The sequence below is a fragment of the Dicentrarchus labrax genome, unplaced genomic scaffold, assembly GCF_905237075.1.
Source record: "Dicentrarchus labrax unplaced genomic scaffold, dlabrax2021, whole genome shotgun sequence".
Taxonomy (NCBI): domain Eukaryota; kingdom Metazoa; phylum Chordata; class Actinopteri; family Moronidae; genus Dicentrarchus; species Dicentrarchus labrax.
Window position 1 is genome coordinate 13,557,140 of NW_026136706.1, and position 19,488 is coordinate 13,576,627.

General features: G+C 39.6%; 3 protein-coding genes across 6 annotated transcripts; 2 read left to right on the forward strand and 1 right to left on the reverse strand.

Annotated features, from left to right (window-relative positions):
• The first annotated feature begins 36 nt into the window (after positions 1 to 36).
• Positions 37 to 9,959, forward strand: pfkla (phosphofructokinase, liver a). Of its 2 annotated transcripts, none has more exons than XM_051404165.1 (22): positions 37 to 272; positions 1,157 to 1,230; positions 1,322 to 1,399; positions 2,331 to 2,520; positions 2,733 to 2,898; positions 3,798 to 3,842; positions 3,922 to 4,078; positions 4,213 to 4,308; positions 4,566 to 4,658; positions 5,254 to 5,379; positions 5,474 to 5,538; positions 5,748 to 5,811; positions 5,962 to 6,108; positions 6,213 to 6,283; positions 6,882 to 6,969; positions 7,093 to 7,245; positions 7,599 to 7,763; positions 7,849 to 7,910; positions 8,418 to 8,529; positions 8,633 to 8,732; positions 8,834 to 8,939; positions 9,034 to 9,959. In XM_051404165.1, the coding sequence occupies exons 1-22, from the start codon at positions 188 to 190 to the stop codon at positions 9,179 to 9,181; spliced, it is 2,391 nt and encodes a 796-aa protein (XP_051260125.1). In that variant the 5' UTR covers positions 37 to 187; the 3' UTR covers positions 9,182 to 9,959. The 2 variants fall into 2 exon arrangements, with proteins under 2 accessions (XP_051260125.1, XP_051260126.1); XM_051404166.1 differs by having other exon boundaries at positions 3,922 to 4,030.
• On the reverse strand, positions 9,801 to 13,859 carry LOC127365749 (protein SIX6OS1). Of its 3 annotated transcripts, none has more exons than XM_051404175.1 (14): positions 13,753 to 13,845; positions 13,407 to 13,463; positions 13,151 to 13,277; positions 12,937 to 13,026; positions 12,667 to 12,854; positions 12,535 to 12,577; positions 12,338 to 12,449; positions 12,092 to 12,224; positions 11,910 to 11,974; positions 10,953 to 11,143; positions 10,718 to 10,853; positions 10,591 to 10,632; positions 10,483 to 10,510; positions 9,801 to 10,407 (listed from the first exon to the last, which is right to left on the reverse strand). In XM_051404175.1, the coding sequence occupies exons 1-14, from the start codon at positions 13,820 to 13,822 to the stop codon at positions 10,283 to 10,285; spliced, it is 1,407 nt and encodes a 468-aa protein (XP_051260135.1). In that variant the 5' UTR covers positions 13,823 to 13,845; the 3' UTR covers positions 9,801 to 10,282. The 3 variants fall into 3 exon arrangements, with proteins under 3 accessions (XP_051260135.1, XP_051260134.1, XP_051260136.1); XM_051404174.1 differs by having other exon boundaries at positions 12,092 to 12,233; XM_051404176.1 differs by lacking the exons at positions 12,937 to 13,026; positions 13,151 to 13,277 and having other exon boundaries at positions 12,092 to 12,233; positions 12,667 to 12,751; positions 13,753 to 13,859.
• Positions 13,860 to 14,486: 627 nt separating this feature from the next.
• On the forward strand, positions 14,487 to 18,528 carry tmem169b (transmembrane protein 169b). The gene is made up of 3 exons (XM_051404710.1): positions 14,487 to 14,644; positions 15,243 to 15,633; positions 16,318 to 18,528. The coding sequence occupies exons 2-3, from the start codon at positions 15,360 to 15,362 to the stop codon at positions 16,950 to 16,952; spliced, it is 909 nt and encodes a 302-aa protein (XP_051260670.1). The 5' UTR covers positions 14,487 to 14,644; positions 15,243 to 15,359; the 3' UTR covers positions 16,953 to 18,528.
• Positions 18,529 to 19,488: the final 960 nt, after the last annotated feature.

Below are 19,488 nucleotides of genomic sequence, written 5' to 3' on the forward strand. Positions count from 1 at the left end.
CAAACTCTGAAGGAGCGTCACAGCGGTTACGTATCACTGAGGTCTTTACCTGCTGTGTGAACGAGGAAGCGACATCTGGAGAGGAGGGGTGTGAACACGGAGTTAGCCAACAGTTCAACCACTTTCTGCTCGTTAACCGACATTTCTTCACGTTTTTCGGCCCAGTTTGTAAACCGAGCGGGTCAAAATGTCTTCGATGGACTTGGAGAAGCTGAAGATGACGGGAGCCGGGCGGGCCATAGCGGTGCTGACCAGCGGTGGAGATGCACAAGGTGACTTTAAAGTCAGCCAGACTGTCAGTAAAGTGCAGTGAGGGGCTTTAAATGCACGTTAATATTAAGATATATAGTGTAAGAAGTGTTGGCTTAAGAAGGAAGTAATGGTAGTTTGTTTATGAAGAGTTGAGTGAACTAATTTATAGTCAGCAGGGGTCAAAGGTCGTGAATAGGCTGCATACAGTAATTTCTCTTATACACCCAAAACTTTATGGATGTATAAGGTATGTATGAAGTAACTAAATACACTCACTCAAGTACTGCATTTAAGTATAATTTAAGGTAGTTGACAGGGGACTGCGTATAACAAACATACATTTCAGTACTGGAGATATATCTAATGTGGGCAGGTGGAACAATAATACAAACAGCATATACATTACATTCAACATGTAACATGAAATTACATGCACAGTGCATTTCCTATGCATTTTTATATGTAATTGAAAGTAGCTCCACCTTTACCAGCTGCAGTAAAGTGAAGGGCACATTAATGTGTCCGTAATCATAATCCAATAATTAAGTACAATACATTATTCTGAAATGGGTCATTATGCATATTTTTCGGTACTTTATTTTGATACTTTGATACTTTTACTTGAATGCATGGCTTTTACTCACAATGGAGTACTTCTATGCTGTTACTGAGTGCTTCTTCCACCATTGGTAGCTCATGCAGTGTCATGTAACGCCTATAAAGGACTGTGATTACTGCCTCCACAGAGCAGGTGGCACCTTTGCCCAACGAGAGATAATGAAGTAATATATCCACCATAGTGTGTTTGATTTCCTCATGCAGAGTTATGGTGCAACAACTTGTGTGTAACGACTTGAGAAGCAGAGGTGATGCTAATATGTTTGTGCAACTGTTCTTGATCAAGGGATGAATGCTGCCGTCCGAGCTGTGACCAGAATGGGCATCTATGTGGGGGCCAAGGTCTATCTTATTTATGAGGTAAATAGGCTGTTTTGTATTAATATGACCCCACTAAACACGCACATTCTTCTTGTCATTGACGTACAATTTGGAAATGACCACTTTTCAGGGATACCAAGGCCTGGTGGATGGGGGAGACAACATCAAACTGGCCCACTGGCACAGTGTGACCAACATCATCCAACAGGTAGGTTAATATATTGTTGTCAGCAGGGGTAAAGGTAGCTATAAGAGGCCTTTTTCACAGCAGACATTGTCACACTAGTAAAAGCACAGGTGTTACTAATAACATTGTTGTTCTATTCAGGTGTCCCAGTAACAGGCTATGTTATAAACACAATAGCAGAACCATCACAGCTTTTATTATTTACACCTGTCACAATCTCCTCTGTGAAAAGGCTTATTGTACCTTAATTATACAATTATATTATGATTGAGGATTTTTGTCTTTTCTCTCTGGTATTAAATCTCTCTCTCTATTTCTCTTTCTTTTTATGGTTTTAATAGGGATTTTTATTATTTCGTCCATCTCCTCTCATGTCTTCTCTCCCTGCCTGTCTAATGCAGGTTTTAACCCGGTAAGGGGCCTTGCTGCATGTGATTTAAACCTTATCAGTTGAAGAAGCAGCAAGTTGCACTGTTCAAAAGAAAATTACAAGCAATCCCACTGACCTTTTTGCATTAGTAATCTTGAATTTATGCAACAAATGTGTCGAAGGGCATGTGCTCCTTTTTCTAAAGCAAATCTGTTATTGTTGTGTTTAAACTATATTATAGTATCCTGTACCAAGATGTCCAGATTTTGTTTGATGCTGGTTCCTGACTTTTTTTTTGCTCTTGGCTAATTGATACAAAGCAATGTCTACTTGCCAGCTCCTGTCTCAGGGTTCATGTTTATTCAATTTCAGTAGTCACATGTTTTGACTACTTGTGATCTGGTTCTGTTTTAATTCCCTTTTCACATTTAATCTAATCTGAAACGTCCATCTCAGATATTTGACATATCAAACAATGAGCCAGAGCAAAGAGAAACGTCATTCAACGTGATGGTTTCTCTGTGACAGATTACAACGTCCTGTTTCTCTTGATCTGGTTTATGACTTGTTATATGACTGCAGGGTGGAACTGTGATAGGTAGCGCCAGATGCAAGGCCTTCACAACTCGTGAGGGCAGACTTGCCGCCGCCTTCAATCTGGTAAAGAAAGGCATCACCAACCTGTGTGTGTGCGGCGGAGACGGCAGCCTCACCGGAGCCAACCTCTTTCGCACCGAGTGGAGCAGTCTGCTGGAGGAGCTCGTACAGAAAGGTTAAAAGCTTTTAAGAAACCACTGTCGAACTGTCACTGAGCCTTAAAAAAAAATGTACCCTTGTTTCATGTCAAGCCTCCTGATTTATGAATCATTCTCTAGCTCGTTCTGTATTAATATGAATATTATTTCCTTTAGCTTTGGCGTATTAATAGTAAACTAATAGCATAACTACAACAGTGTCTCTGTATGTGCACGTGTGCCACTTCAGGAAGGATCACAGACACTATGGCCAAGCAGCACAACCACCTGAACATCGTGGGGCTTGTTGGCTCCATCGACAACGACTTCTGCGGCACTGACATGACCATTGGAGCTGACTCGGCACTGCACCGCATCATGGAGATAATTGATGCTATCATGACGACGGCACAAAGGTCAGACGCTGTGTGAGACTGAACAGTGGCAGCACTGAAGCAGCTGGTGTTTCATCAAAGCAATTATTATGAGGAATGAATTTTAATTCCCTCAGTTAAAAAGTGCTGTGTGTAACATTTATGGGGATCTATTAGCAGAAATGGAATATAATATTCATAGGTATATTTTCATTAGTGTATATTCACCTGAAAATAGGAATTTATCTACAGAGGGAGTGGGTCTTCTTTTACGGAGGCTGCTATGTTGAACTGCCAGATTTCAACAGTAACCCAGAATGGACAAACCAAACACACCTTTCGCGTTTTTTTGCCAGTGTCACTGTCACTGTAGTTTTTCCTGCACGCTGAAGGCTGAGCTGTACTCAGCTGGTTGCAATCTGCAACTTCACAGCTAGATATAACTAAACTGATTTGATTCTATTCTTTGTATAAGACTGCCGCTGAAGCAATACAGTTGATTAATTGATTAGTCAAAGTAATTGGCAACTATTTGGTAATCAGAAAATGCAAAACATTCTCAAACTCCATCTTCTTAAAGTGTGGATTTTCTGCTGTTATTTGTCCGATACAGTATTATATCTGGGGTCGGACTGTTTGGACCAAACATGGAATTTAAAGTAGTCACCTTGGACAGAGCTATAGAAAATGATTAATGATGAATTGTAATTGAAATTGATTTGATTTATTGTTAATGGAATGCAATCATCTAAGCCAATTTTTTTTATTACCCCACTCCCCCATTCAAGCCTGTCTGGCGTGATTTCTATGATCTTGTCCAGACTTGCTCCCTTGGATCTCAGCATGCTGCAGCAATCCAAAAATTCTCCATTTGTGTGCTCACACAGTTGCTGCAAATGTTTATTAGCTTGTTTCACTATAAATGTTGTGTCTTCCTACAGCCACCAGCGCACTTTTGTTCTGGAAGTCATGGGGCGACACTGCGGGTGAGTAACACTCTGGCCCAGTTTGCTATCCTCATTCCACTGCCACTGAATAAAACAAATTACTGTGCTATTACTCCAGATATCTGGCCTTGGTGTCAGCATTGGCATCTGGGGCAGACTGGCTCTTCATTCCAGAGGCTCCTCCTCAGGAGGGCTGGGAGGACCGTATGTGTGCCCGCCTAGAAGGGGTAAGACACAAAAACTACTGTATGTATTCACAGGAGATCGGTTTTGAAGTAAGAGAAATATAGACATACTCTTTGGTCTACAAGTATTTCAGAAATAGAGGAGGCTGAATTGTCTCTCCTAAAATACAGTGCAAGACAGCGCGTACTGACTTGCTGGCTAATATGTATCTGTTTACCTCCAGAGCCGCATAAAGGGGTCAAGACTCAACATTATAATCGTTGCAGAAGGAGCCGTCGACATACATGGAAAGCCCATCCCCTCAACTTATGTAAAAGATGTAAGTAAAAAAATGTAAGGACTAGGGATAAGCAGTGTGGTTCAAATGAAGGATAGACCTTTGTGCTCTGTATCAACAGAGAATGCATTGTGATATTTGTGCCAGTTTTATCGATTTCTTGGTTGACAAGCCTGAAAGAGATTTCCTCTCAGATGTTTGTAAAGGACTTTTCTCTCATAGTCTCTCTCTGTTGTGTGTGTCTGCCAAATGACAAACCCAGAATACACTGAAATGCTGTCATGTCTTTATGTTTGAAGCTGGTGGTAAAGAGGCTGGGTTACGATACCAGAGTGACAGTACTCGGCCATGTTCAGCGAGGAGGCACTCCCTCGGCGTTTGACAGGATACTGGTGAGTTGAAAAAATTGCAGCTATGAGACATGAACAACATGTTGAGGCCATACAGATTGTCTATTACACCACTTCAATTGCTTACCATGGCCAGGGGAAATACTTGTTTCTGATTGGCTGGTTGGTGTTATATATATAATTATATTTTTATATATATATTCTGGTCAACACTACTGGTATCAATTCTTGACATCATTTATTGTGCCAGTAGATTTTAATCTAGTTAATTGGACCAGCACACAGAATACAAATAGATACATTGTCTTGGGAGAAATGTATCACTATGAATTAAATTATTACGCTTATATGTCATGGAATATATATCATTTTAATAGTTGAAAACAAAGTGTGAGGTGGGAGGAATGGTTGACCTTCTCTCTTACTCTTTCTCTCCAGATCTCTGGATTAGGGCGTTCCCATAGCTTGTAAACATGTAGTTAGTTTGAGCTTGTAAATATTTAAACAGTTCACTGGATCTTCTTCTTCCCTTTTTTCTAGATAAAAAAAAACTTCCTTTCGAGTAGGAGGAGATTCTCTCCAACATTCATCATGTATATATTTAAATGCACATGTATGGCCTCCCTTGTGTTTTCAGAGCAGTAAGTTGGGTGTGGAGGCAGTGATCGCCCTGATGGAGGCCTCTCCCACCACTCCAGCCTGTGCTATCGGCCTGTCAGGTAACCACCCTGTTCGTCTGCCTCTGATGGAGTGTGTGGAGATGGTGAGTCCCCTCGAATGTAATTTATTTTAATTGACATTCTCACAAACAGCGGGAGGTTGCTATAATTATCTTTCGACTGTACTATCATTGGCAGACTAAGCTGGTGCAGACGGCCATGAACGAGAAGAGGTTTGATGAGGCTATTAAACTGCGTGGAGGGTGAGAGCATTTTTTCTTGTATATTATTTATGATATACTATTATATTATAATGCAAAATTGCCTTAATGTGTGTCAACAAAGTTTTGTAGGTCTCTTGTAAAGGTATCATCCATTCATATTATTTTTAATCAGGCACATGATTTAATGATCTTGTTTTTTTCTGTGCAAATAATAAAAAAAGAAGCTAAAAGTAAAGATTTTCCTGCAGGAGTTTTGAGAACAACTGGAACATCTACAAGCTTCTTGCCATCCAGAAACCTTCCCAGTCTAAGGTGAACACACATACATACACACACACAACACCACACACACACACACACACACACACACACACACACCATTTTAGCCTTAACACAGGTAAAACTGTTACAAAAGTTAAACTCAGATGAGCTTATAAATATCTGACTCATGTTCTCCCTCAGAGCAATTTCTCTTTGGCTATCCTGAACGTGGGCGCTCCGGCTGCAGGGATGAACGCAGCAGCGAGGTCTGCAGTGAGGTTAGCGCTCGCACATGGACACAAAGTCTACGCTGTCCAAGATGGCTTTCAAGGACTTGCCAAAGGAGAGGTGAGGGCTTCTACCTCTACATGTTTACCTCACTGGGGTAGATTTTAGCAACCCATGTGAGACTGAGAGAAAACTGTTCAAAGCTGACACCTGTCTGTCTGCAGGTTTTTGAGATGGAATGGCACAGTGTGGCGGGGTGGACGGGCCAAGGGGGCTCACTGCTGGGGACAAAACGGTGAGCGACAGGACACTTTGATTTCTATGATATGAACATATTTAAGTTATCATAAGAGTACTCCAACAGACAGATAAATGTAACTACAATTAGACAATATGACAACATGTACTATGAGACACCATTTACACTGTGTTAAGGATCCCGGTCATATTCCAGAGTGTATTAGCCATCGAAGGAAATGTAGAAAATCAATATGCAATTATCATTTCTGGGTCAATGTGATAATGTGCCAGCTATTTAGTTTGCTAGATTAGAGAAAACAGACATTTCTGTCCAATTATAACATCCATTATAATATTTTCTCAATTGATTTTTCATAAAATTGATTATATTATATCACATATGATGTTGTTTCGATATCCCAATTTTTTTATATACCTAATTATCTATACTGTGATTTTACAGGATTTTATCAACACGACCCAAACTGCATCTTACAGTTCTCATAATTCAACTCAATTTCTTCTTTTCATAGACCTTCCCACCCACATATTTCAAATTCAAGGGCCCGTGTGTAATACAGATGGTACAGAGGATGAGTAATTTCTCAGAGTGCCTTTTTAATTGACTTTTAATTTCTGTTTCATGTCCTCAGAACTCTTCCAAACAAGCACATGGAGAAGATTGTGGAAACCATCGCCAAATTCAACATCTCAGCTCTGCTTGTCATTGGAGGGTTTGAGGTATAGAACAAGACACAACCCTTCAAAGATCCAGAGCAGAGCAGATACCTGCTTGTATATTAATTTACAGTGTCAATGTTACATCAAAGAGGTCTTCAGTCTTCCTCTTGGTGACTTTCAAAGGGGTACGAAGGTGTGCTGCAGCTGTTTGAAGCCCGGAGTCGCTATGATGAGCTCTGCATCCCCATGTGTGTAATCCCTGCTACCATCAGCAACAACGTCCCTGGAACTGACTTCAGCCTGGGAGCAGACACCGCTGTCAATGCTGCCATGGAGGTAACGCTGAGCAGATGGAAAATTAACAGTGTCACTTTGATGTTTCAGGATTAACATGAATACAGACTGAACCGAGCCTAAGATAGACTTTGAACTCTGCATATTTAGAACAGGAGTGACAGCGAGTATTCAGGGATTTAGTTTTTATATTAAGCTCCTCACCTGGAAAAAACACATCAACAACACACCAGCCGTGTATTTGTCTGTCTAAAGTACTGTACAGGTGAGGGTTAATTCGGAGTAAGTTAAAGTTGACTCTCTCCACTTCCAGATGCACTTTTGATCTTTACCCACCCATCTTCAATTACCACTGTCCCCTTTCACTCTGCCATTTCGATTTTTTTATTCTCCAGGGCTGCGACAAGATCAAGCAGTCTGCCACTGGGACCAAAAGACGAGTGTTTGTGGTGGAGACTATGGGTGGATTCTGCGGCTATCTGGCAACCTGCACTGGAATAGCCGTGGGTGCTGACGCAGCATACATCTTTGAAGACCCTTTCAACATCCACGACCTCAAGGTACGACCAAAAAACAAACCTCTGCTGTTTCTTGTCTATGATGTTTACAGCTTTCTGTTTCTTTAATAATCTGGCCTTTTGACAGACCAATGTGGACCATCTAACTGAGAAGATGAAGAAGGACATCCAGCGGGGGCTTGTATTGAGGTACGTAACGCTAATGTAGCCTTACAGTGATTCTCATGCAATGCTAGTTGCAGAGGCTAATGAAATCATCTACTTTCCGGCTATGCTTTTTCTAAGATCATGTTAACTATTGTTATATGGCAGTATGCTATCTGTAGTAGGCATATAATTCAATTTCAAGACCGAAAGTCAACAGTCAAGCTAGCGACTCTATGAAGCTGTACTTACTTAGGCAAGGGGTATTGGGCTAATGCTTAGATCAGCGTGCTCAATATTACAGTACAGTTTTGTACTAGACACCGCTGAGTATGATGGGAATGTTTTTAGTTTGCAGTCATATATCAAACAATTGGACAAACTGGGCATTTTGACTAGATTATGGAGCTTTAGGACTTGGGTTGGATGATTTAAGCAGTAGGACTTTGCTGAACAAAAAAAATACTAAAAATCGTAACTATTTGATGTCAGCAAAATATTCAAAGGACATACTACACATATTCCCTTGTTGGTTGTTTTCTGTCATAACAGGAATGAAAAATGCCATGAAAACTACACTACAGATTTCATCCATAAACTGTATTCATCAGAGGGGAAGGGCGTCTTTGACTGCAGAGTCAATGTGTTGGGACACCTTCAGCAGGTACAGAGCCACCATACAAGGTCCATCGAATCTACAGTGACACTCAAACACTGTGAAGAGACAGTCTTGCATTATATACTAAGCTTGTGTGTTTGTGCTTCAGGGAGGGGCACCTTCTCCCTTTGATAGAAACTTTGGCACCAAGTTGGGCGTGCGGGCTGTCCAGTGGATTTCAGAGCGACTGACTGAAAACTTCCGACAAGGTAGACTCACTGTGAAAACCCACAGTGAACGGAAATAAATTGCTTAGAAATCCAAAGTCAAACCAGACCGATGTTGCGATTACACATTTTTTCCCCACCAGATCGCGTGTTTGCCAACTCACCAGAAACAGCATGTGTGCTCGGCCTCAACAGGAAGGTCATCGCTTTCAGCCCAGTCACTGACCTGAAGGCTGAGACTGATTTTGAGTAAGAAAATGTATTTTTTTTGTTAAATAACAAGTGTTCATTATTATTAACATTAACGTCTCAATAACACGTGAATGACGTCTTTGTTTTTCAGACACCGGATGCCCAAGGTCCAGTGGTGGTTTAAACTTCGGCCGATGTTAAAAATGTTGGCCAAGTACCAAACGAGCTTCTGTGAATACGTCCCAGGAGAGATTGAACATGTGACTCGACGCTCCATCAGCATCGACTCTGGGTTCTAGGCTCTCTGAAACTGCAGTATATTCTCTGCACTTTTTAACCCTTATCTGCCCCTCCTTTGTTTCTACAGACTATACTCTAAGAATGATTTTCAATCTGTTGCTATGTGTGTTTACACGACTGAAGTCTTTTTAAAGCCAGCATTGATCTCAGTCTGTTGTAAGCGTCATAGTTGCTATAGTATGTTAAGAATGTAAAAATGTACTTCAAGTATTCATTTATTGAACGAGGCATTCAGTACAGATCAAGTTTTCCTATTCCTTGTGCCAGCTTTTGTATAGTCAAATCAGTCATAAAAAGACAATCAGAATTTGAATGTACTACTGAATATGTTATATAAAACAGATTTTATGCCGTGTGATTAGTTTCCTTCCAAAATTACACAGGTGAAATGCTCTAAGACAAATACTGAGCCAGAAATAATCTGATCAGGAGCATTAAGTAAAAGAGGTGTGTATATCCATGTTTTAACATGCTTCATTAGCTAAAAATAAGAGCTACTACAATTTGGAGCTCCTCTATAATTTGCACAAAAATTTAACTTTGAATGCTCCAGTGGTTGATTTGACTTCTGGTTCATATTTAACTCGCTTAATGTCAGAATGTGACTCATGGGACCAGTGAGATGGTAGTTTTCTTTTATTTAAACACTGTGTATGACTGAAACACTGCATCTGTCATTAATTAATGCAAACTCAAGGAATCACAAAACATTAGTGCAGTTTGTAACACTGTGTAATAAAGTTTGCAGCTACTGTTCTTACAACAGAGAAATATGAACGTATGTTGTGTTATTATTTTCATACTAATGTTATATCTCCAATAAAATGTTATACATATGTTAACTGTAGTGTGAATAGCTATTGAAATAAGATAAATAAATACCAACCATTTAACAACATAAACTGACAAATGTATTAGAAAAGTCTTACATGACAAACATTAGCTTTTTAACTGCTGAAGTTTTATAATGGTGTTGAACTATGACCCCTTTCCTAAGATATTTATCATGAACCCACTTTATGAGAAAATTACAGATGAAAATGGGTCACAAACTGGTCTTACAAACAATTATTCAGCATTTCAGATGTTTTTCTTATACCTCAAAAGTTGAATGAAAATGGAAAATCATCCCTGGTGTTATCTTTGTCAGTTTTCGGAGGGCTCTTGGCATTGAAGGCAAACTCAAAGTCTTCACTTTGCTCTGGTTGGCCAAACAGGAACTCGGCTGCAAAATCATAAACAAGCCTGTAGTTCAAAGCCGGTGACACACAAATATAAAGAGATCTGATGTGATACTTACAGGTTGAAGACTTTGATTCCGTGTTTTTCTGAAAAGAGATGAATATAGTTTGGTATTTTTATACTAGTTAAACTATATAAAATATAGGTGTAGTAAAAAATATAGTACCTTCTCGCTAAAAAAAGAGCCACTGAAAGCAAAAGATGAGTCCTGTAAAAAAAGAATTGGAGGTAATTCCTTGACTAAGAAACCATGATTGATGTTAAATCACTTATTTCTTTTGGTCACTCCTTGCCTCGTCCTGTGACGAGCCCACGTCAAATCCAAATCCAGGGAAGCCTGGGGTGCTAGGATCGGCGTTCAGGGAGAACAGGAAAGCTGGAGATTTGGTATCAGAGGTCCCTTGATGTGGGGAGCTGCCAGGGCTAAGGCTGAAACGGTAACATCAAAACATAAAGCCCAAAACATAGTTCTCAGAAGCTGTCAGTGACAGTGATTCCAAGTGTTGGACAACTCAGACAAGGCCTTACTTAAATGGGAATGTTGCAGTTGAAGGCACAGCTTTCACTGTTTCTGGGGAGGACTCAGGGTTAATCTCTTGAGATGATGACTGAGGAAAAGCAGCAAGTTCCTCGTTGTCCTCTTTGCTTGGTAGCTGCTCTTCTATAGTTATTCTTTCCTCCACTGTCTCCTCAATGTCTGAGACAATAGACTGCTGTTCCTATACAGAAAACACCTTGAGTGTGAGAGCATTTTCAAGAGTGAAAGCCTCTGACACTGCATTTAATGTAGGGCACCGTGTCATTATTAATATGATTCATATGAAAAACCCTGCAATATCTCTTCTGTAAATACTCTCCAAATATTCAAACAACCTTGCAGTGAAGCATTTGTATTGCCTGTCCAGTTAAAACTTCAGATCTGTGGATTATTATCAATAACCTGATATTCATTCTAGAAAGAGATGCTGCTGAGTTCTACAGATGTAATACATTCATACTGTGAGAACCATAAAAGAGTACTCCAGTGAATTAATATTTCAGCTCCATAAAGTTGGAAAACTTGTGATAGACAAATTCTAAAAAAAGAGGCAAAAACGTCCTGACTTTTAATCCCTAGTATGGGTCAAACTCCAAAAACACTCTATCCTACATTTCCCAGACTCCAACTAAACTGTATTTTTCATTGGACCATCCAAGTCTGGTAAATGTTCAGGTATTTCAAACCCCATGGTTTAACTAGGTTTAGTTTTGAACCTAGTTGGGAGTATGCTCCTTGTAGCGTAAAAGTGTCCCATATTTAAAATGCCTTTCATCTCCACTGTTTTGGGGTGAATACATTAGTCTCAGTGGTGGAGATCTCACAACCAGTACCTGAAAGATAAAGTACACTACACAATATACCAGCAGGTGTAAGGCTTTTGGTAAACTGGAATTGAGAAGTGTCCATTTTAGGGTCAGTCTAGGTATAGTAGACAAACATAAGACCTGGTCCTCTGGTCCAGTTTCCTGGTCCTGCTCCTCAGTGTGCATCACATCTGGCTGTGTTTGTTCTGAAGAAATTTGAAGGATTTGATGTAACAGAAACATCCAAACATGAAAAACCGTGCCACGTGGTGTGTAAAGTGTTCACATTCACTGAAACACATATCAGACTTTCTTTTTCTTACCATCCAACGGTTGACATGACCACAGCCCATTGCTTGCTTCTTCTGCGAAAGGGCTGCAGCCTTTAGTATCCTGGACATTGTTTTCCTCACAAATCTCTTCAGTATTTGCCTCGACAGAAGTATTATGACCATTCTGCAAGATCTGTGGTGGTTAGTGGTTAGGACCGAACAGCTTCTACATCTCATTATTGCTAGAATTTTGTTAGCTTTACAATGCCAGTAGCACTGATGAGTGTATCCTACTACCTTTGTCTGGTTGAGATGAAGAGAGGAGATGTCAATGGAGGAATCCATTTCCTCCTCTGTCTGAGGATCTAATTGTTTCTCTGGTTCTGTTAGAAGCTGCTGGTCAAAAAAACTAGGAAGACAAGTTGACTCAATCAGAGAAAAACTGTGCTGGAAGTTATTATTCTATGTTATCTATAAGATTCAGTGAAAGATACCTGTCTGGTAGTTTCTCAGTGGAGGAAGAATTGACTGCTGGACCTGGTGAGACAGAAATTTAATTAACTGTATATAGAGCTGTAAATAATTCAGATTTACCTGAACAAGTTAGTTTATAAAAAGTGTATTACCAGTGAGATGGTCCACCTCCTTCTGTTTCACTGTTATTTGATCATCACAAGCCTTGATCCTAGACTCAATCTCCTCTTTTTCAGCCTGCAGCGCGAGAAGCTTTTGAGCGAGAGGATTTTGACAATAATACTCTTTATGAGAACTGAATATCTTGCGGTAGCTTGCAATTCTCTCTTCGTAGACTTCCCTTGTAACAGATGAAGAACAATTAAACTTTGTTTATGATTGCCCACAAAAATGTATTAAACGCAACAGCTAACTGAACCCACATGTCATGGTTGTAGCTGGCTTTTCTGCTCTCCAGTTCCTCTTTCAGTGTCTGCTCATACTGAAGAAGCAGGCTGTTAGTCGCCTTCATCCTAAAGTTACATAGACGGTAATATGAATATCCATACTACACTGCACTGCTGTTACATGTAAAATCTGATTATGTATCACATTGATCCATCGTGGTTTGGCCCATGTATTACCTAGTCATCATACCTTTTAGCATTTGCTTTATTATGTATCACAGTGTTCTGCTTCATCCTAATTTCTTCCTCAAGTTTCTTGGTGTTTCTGTGGATTGTTTCAATGTAAGACCTCCTCTCAGCAATGTCAACTCTCACAACTGTTGACAAAAACACTTGATGGACACCATTTCATGACATAAAATCTATGGCACACTATTTTATTCTTAGCCTTTCCAATTTTAAATAACTATTAAGGTTAGATTATTAGTATAAATTGTTAGACTTACCTTTAATTTGCTGGTTGATCTCATTCTTCCTTTGGGAAAGCTCTCGAGTTTGGAGAGCTATAAAATACAAAGGGCATTTATTTTATTTGAAAATAATTGTTATCTATATTTTAATTATTACTATTATTAGTATTACTAGTAGTAGTAGTAGTATGAAAGTAATAAGTAAAGTAATTATAACCTGAATTATTTTAAGTTAACTAACACCAAAACTAACTTCACTTAACATCCGTCAACGCTAACATTAGCTAAAACTTTACATAGTAAGCCAACACAGACAAAAAAAACATCCAAATATAGCTAAACAACAACAAACAACCTTTAATAAAACAATAACTGAACTCACCAAGCTGAAAGAGGAGGCTGTCGAGATTATTAAATGAGATCTGGTCGCCCATTTTAACCGCTAGCGTCATTAACGTTAACTAGCGAGCTACTGCCGTTGTCAAGGAGACGTTAGCAGACACACGTTCGTCCTTTCAACATAAAATAACGGAAATGTTTTATTTTTATTTATTATTAGCTTTTATTTACTTATTATTTTAATTAGAGAATTTAAGTGAAAATTAAATGGGAATGTTCCCTGAAGGTGACCTATATACTGGATCGTTAATCAATAACAGCAGGTGATATGATCAAAAGTTAGTAAAAAATTAATGAATAAATTATTTTTTTTTAATCTAGCACTTTATTACTTTATTTGTTTATTAATTCATGTATATGCTTACATAACATAATGCGACATATGGTCCATATAAATTGTGAAATGCTGTGTAACATTTTAAGTCATTAAACTAAGGGAATAATATTACATGCTTATACTACTACTTATAATAGTAATCACTAATAACATTTAATAAAAATACGCATATGTTATTTTAATTGTTTATTTTTTATGTATATATTTTATTTGTAGTTGACATATTGTATTAATTCCCAGATGTGCTTTTAATAAACATTGGTGGATTTTATTTTCTTTTTTCTCCCCCCCAACATTTTTTCCTGTTCACATGACTGCAGACAGTCAGGATCATGGATGGCTCAGGATTGGTGTGACAGAGGTTAGAGGGGCGGGTTTAGTGCTATTCTGGAAATCATTTTGCGTAGCGCATCTGTATCGGCAAAAAACAACAAAAAAAAAACCCAGCGCTGTGATGTGTGGGCTCAGCCAAATGAAGTGATTCATCCTCTCTCGGTACATGTTATATACCCCGCTGCTCGTCCAACCTATTTGAAAGGTAAGGTTTTAATTACAAGCGCAGTTCTAAGTCAGAGTACATGTTGTTCGCCGGCTGGCGTCTGCAGACAAAAGAGCGGACATGGGTGGGATTTAAATGGGAGGGGATCAGCTGTGTGAAGAATGGGTTGCATTGTCGACCCCCTCTTTTATTCAAAATTATGCATTTTTTAAGAAAATCCACTACAATTTATGTATGGATTTAGTAGTTTGTATTTGTCTGTAAAGGGGATGGGATTATCCACTGAGGGTACCGCTGCGCTGTCATGCAAAAGAGAGACAGCCCCCCTCCTCCCCTTTTTTTTGTACAAATCTATCACGCTTTGTTTGTCATCTATATAGAGCGATTTGTGTCTGTGCCTGTTCAGATGTCCAATGCTATTAGATCAATGATAAATGTGACATTTGATGGATTTTTTATTAGTCATCATCACAGGAAAAAAAAGGCGAGTGTGCAGAATCTAGGCCAGGATCACTGTAAATAGAGGATTACATTATTGTGACTGTGAAAAGAAAACATGCTTTTTAATGTCTCTCTCTCTCTCTCTCTCTCTCTCTGTCTCTGTTTGCTTTTACCACTTTGCATTCATCGCCCTTAGATAAAAGTAAACACAATGGGTGGACCTAGTTCTGGACTTTCCCATTAGTCTCTATATATAGACCATCAAAGAGGAGTCTACACAGTCAAAGGGGGTTTTACTGGATCCAGTGAGAGCATGGCACAGGTAGAGGAGACCCAGACTGAAGGAGAGGGCAGCCCCCAGATGATCTCCTTAAGATCAGACGTATCAGGGAACCATGTGGACGATGGAGAAGTGGGGCCCTCAATAAGGAGGAAGAGGAGGAAGAAGAAAGACCCCCGTCCAGAGTCCATTATTGTCTACCGGTCTGATATGGAGAGGGCGCCTGGAGAGGACCAAGGCGGTGAGGAGGGAGCGGAGAGGAGCGCAGAGGAGGGAGCTAAATTCCTCTGCACACCTACAGGCGAAGGTGAGACGGGTGTCAGAGTCTGTTAAAATCATGAAGGCACATGCCTGTTAGCAGTCTATGTGTTCAGCATATGTAATGCAGATTATAACATGCAGACTGACTACTCACAAGTAGATTCATTAGGATTGTAAATAATGAAATAGAGATTTAAAGTCAAATCTTTTTGAGCTGTTCTGTCTCATAAGTATTTCAGTTCTTCCAGTGGTGTAATCCAGGCTACCCACATATTTTTCTGCATTTGGTACACCCACTTCTAAACCACCTCTAAACCACCTCGTATGTGCATCCTTCAGTAGTGTTCTACGAGCTACATTTGTTTCTCTAGGATGGCAAAGGTATGACATACTCCAATTTTAGGAATCAAGAGTGCTTCACTCAAAATGCATATTTATGTAGTTGTCTCATGCGTCTGTGAGCCAGTATTGAATGCAAAATCTGCACCTCTTCTGTTGCTATTGTTGATTTCATAATGATCCTTTCTCCCTGATGTCAAGCAGCACGTTAAATGACAATTAACAATTACTACTGGCTCCTTGGAGGAGATAAATATGCAAACATTAGCGCAGAATATACCCACTTCTCCAGGTACTTCCTCGCACCCAAACAAGACGTTCAGGAAGGGAACCTTACTTGTTGTTGTTTTTCAGATAAGTATCTGTCTTCTGTTGTATTATCTCTGAACAGGAAGCGGCTGGAGCCTTCCTCCAGACAGCCGCTATGTGACTCTGACAGGCACCATCACCCGTGGCAAGAAGAAGGGTCAGGTGGTTGACATTCACCTCACTTTGACAGAGAAGGAACTCAGGGATCTGGCTAAGTCAAGGGAACGTCTGGATGCAGAGTGTGAGGCAGGGGAGGGCGCTAAACGCAACTGCAGCTTGGGTGTGTGCCAGGGACCCCACGTTGTCCTCTGGAGCGTCTCCTGTGCCCCCGTGGTTTTCCTCCTCTCCTTCATCACCTCCTTCTACTACGGCACTCTCACCTGGTACAACGTCTTCCTGGTGTACAATGAGGAGCGGACGTTCTGGCACAAGATTACGATATGCCCCTTCCTTATCATCTTCTACCCCATGCTCATCATGCCCATGGCGCTGTCTTTGGCTCTGTACTCTGCTGTGGTGCAGGTGTCCTGGGCCTTCAGTGAGTGGTGGCAGGTTGTGAGAGACCTGGAGAAAGGCTTCTGCGGTTGGGCCTGTGGGAAGCTGGGACTGGAGGACTGTTCCCCCTATAGCATAGTAGAGCTGCTTGACTCTGATACAGTTTGTGGCACTCTGCAGAGCAAGGCCCCAAGTGAACTTGCTCAGACGTCATCAGTGTGAAGTGGAGGGATGCTGAGGTCTGAGGCACATGTTGATGCAGGCTGAAGTCAAGTTATGTGACCAGGAAGTTCAAATCGGTCACAGGAAAGTATATGAAAGCTATTTCACTTTACTCTTCTGCAAATGAGAACTTATCAAACACTGCCTGAATTGTGTTACTCCCCTTAAATTTTGTAAAGCATCATTGGATCCAGATATCTATAAATGATTCCTCTGAGCATGTTGGGTCATTTTTTTTTTACTTTTAATTATTCTCAGATCACTGAATCCTACTCAAGGACCTTTTGATACACGTAGGCCTTGATGCCTCCTGTAGTAAAGTTTAGATAAGCTGACTGTGGACTCGCACATTGTTGGAGGCCTGAAAGTTTCACTTCACCTGTAAATATCTGTACTTAAAATGTTTGTGATCACTGTGCTGTGCACTGACATCCGAAACAGGCAATGCTGTCTTGTATGTGACGTCATCATTATCTCTCATTGAAGTTGTATTTGAAGCAAGGCTGGATTACCAACTGGGAAAAAAAAGGCTGTTGATTGGGAATATGCACCATTGAGCACATTAAGATGGGCGATATCTTGTTAAGGAGTTCTGTGTCAGCATCTAGTTTTTAAAGGCTGGCGTGACTTTATATTCTTCTTGTTGTCAACAAATCACTAATGTGGTAGTGCTTCTGGCTCCTCATTTCCTGTCTGTGGCACTCAACCCCACTGGTTCCTACTGAAGATATACATTTTTAATAATGGGCCATAAATATAACAATGCATTACTGTCCTAAAACAGCTGGGTACTGTAGTTTTAAGCACATTTTAAGTAAAACAGAAGCAAATAGTACATTTGTGTGGACTTTTTTAAGTTGCAGTTTAATACACACTTAATGTCTAGTGGGTATTTTCAGCAGCAGGATGGTGACGATGTGGGACTGACTCAAGATAAACCACAGTGTGTGATCATGATAATGAGGGAATGTGTCACCCAGTGCAACAGTGCGGCTCATTCATGTGTTAAATCAGCCACGATTTGAAGCCATAGTCAGGACAAGCTGACAAATCTGACATTACTTTGGTGAATTTATGTTTTTTCATTGTCATGTTTTTGTTTAAAGCGCCATCAACACGGATGTTTGTGATCTTAAACTACTTGTGTTGTCTTCACAGTTGTGGTCCATACACGAGTAAAATTAAGTTCTCTGTAATTTTCCACTGAAGAATTCCTGTTACATTTCCAAACAGTCATATTTCTAATGCTGATTTAACTTATTTTAAATATTTAAGTCTTGTACACTTCCTGACATTGTTGTAGCTAGGTGTTTTATACTCTGGCACTTTGAAGTAAATGTATTGCAAACAGCCATCAGTAACTGATTGAAATACATAGTGGAAGGTGTTGGTTTAAGTAGATCGGATGGTTTAAATATTTGGTGATTCAAATGTTTATGATTAGACCTGGCCGGGTAAAGTAATTTAATTTGAACTTCACACAGGTAAAGATGTGTTTATGGATTGAGTCTGTATGCCATATTACATGTTGTGAAACCACAGAATGCAAAGTAAAGAATTACACAAATTAAACAAAGTGTTACTGTATGTTATTACATATGTGCTAATTTTCAAATATGCTCTTGTTTCAATGCACAGCAGATCACTGTTTTCTGTCTGGTTTATAATGTCTCTTAGAAAAACAAGTCAGTACATATCCCTGCATGGTGCACACAGATGGCTCTCTGGATGCTTCGAGATCTGATTATTGGCACCCTGGTGTTACATTGGGGTTCTTACTGCAGAAAATCCATATGCCCCAGTGCCGTATACAGTACAATCGAGCAAAAAACTCACAACATGACAATGCATGCATGATGTAAATCTAATTATATATATATATATATATATATATATATATATATGGGAGAACAGAGAGTGTTCCAGAGACTAGGATTTATCTGCAACTTGTACAGGCTTAGTTTATCTGATTTAATTAAGCTAATGTTAAAACAAACGCAGTATATGATTAAAAACCACACAAACGAGCCAGGACAACTTTTTGATTGGGGACAGTAAGGTCATTGCTGTAGTAATTCTTCAGGACATGTGAGGCGTTTGTGGTGTATTTTATTAAAATAATTTAATTCCTCACAGCATAGAGAGCATACACACCTTTATGTAATGAAATAAAAAGTATACAGTTAAATTTACACAATTAAAATGATTAAATGGAATCAGAAATATCAAATCAAGGATTTTACATTTTAGTTTTAGTGCTCGGGATGACTTTGAGTATTTTGTATTTATATTAAATACTTATTTACACATTAATTCATCAGTTTTATTGCTCCTAAGTATTCATTTATTCATTTTGTTCATTGTGTATTTATTTATTTATGATTTTATTTGACCTAAATAGACACACACACACACATACACAGGGGCTATGAAACGCTGGAGGGCGTTTGTCCTACATTTGATTATTGCATTGACACTGACTCGTCTTAAGTTCAATAACACCACAAGTGACATTATCATAGATGGATACAAGTCC

Excerpts from the sequence above, each read along its gene's own strand:
- LOC127365749 (XM_051404174.1), bottom strand. The coding sequence starts at position 13,822 with ATGACGCTAGCGGTTAAAATGGGCGACCAGATCTCATTTAATAATCTC. Across the intron at positions 13,278-13,406 it reads GATCAACCAGCAAATTAAAG|TTGTGAGAGTTGACATTGCT; the intron begins GTAAGTCTAACA and ends TTTTGTCAACAG. Across the intron at positions 10,854-10,952 it reads ACTGCAACATTCCCATTTAA|CCTTAGCCCTGGCAGCTCCC; the intron begins GTAAGGCCTTGT and ends TTACCGTTTCAG.
- tmem169b (XM_051404710.1), top strand. The coding sequence starts at position 15,360 with ATGGCACAGGTAGAGGAGACCCAGACTGAAGGAGAGGGCAGCCCCCAG. Across the intron at positions 15,634-16,317 it reads CTGCACACCTACAGGCGAAG|GAAGCGGCTGGAGCCTTCCT; the intron begins GTGAGACGGGTG and ends ATCTCTGAACAG.
- pfkla (XM_051404165.1), top strand. The coding sequence starts at position 188 with ATGTCTTCGATGGACTTGGAGAAGCTGAAGATGACGGGAGCCGGGCGG. Across the intron at positions 4,079-4,212 it reads CACAGGAGATCGGTTTTGAA|AGCCGCATAAAGGGGTCAAG; the intron begins GTAAGAGAAATA and ends GTTTACCTCCAG. Across the intron at positions 5,812-5,961 it reads AGAAACCTTCCCAGTCTAAG|AGCAATTTCTCTTTGGCTAT; the intron begins GTGAACACACAT and ends GTTCTCCCTCAG.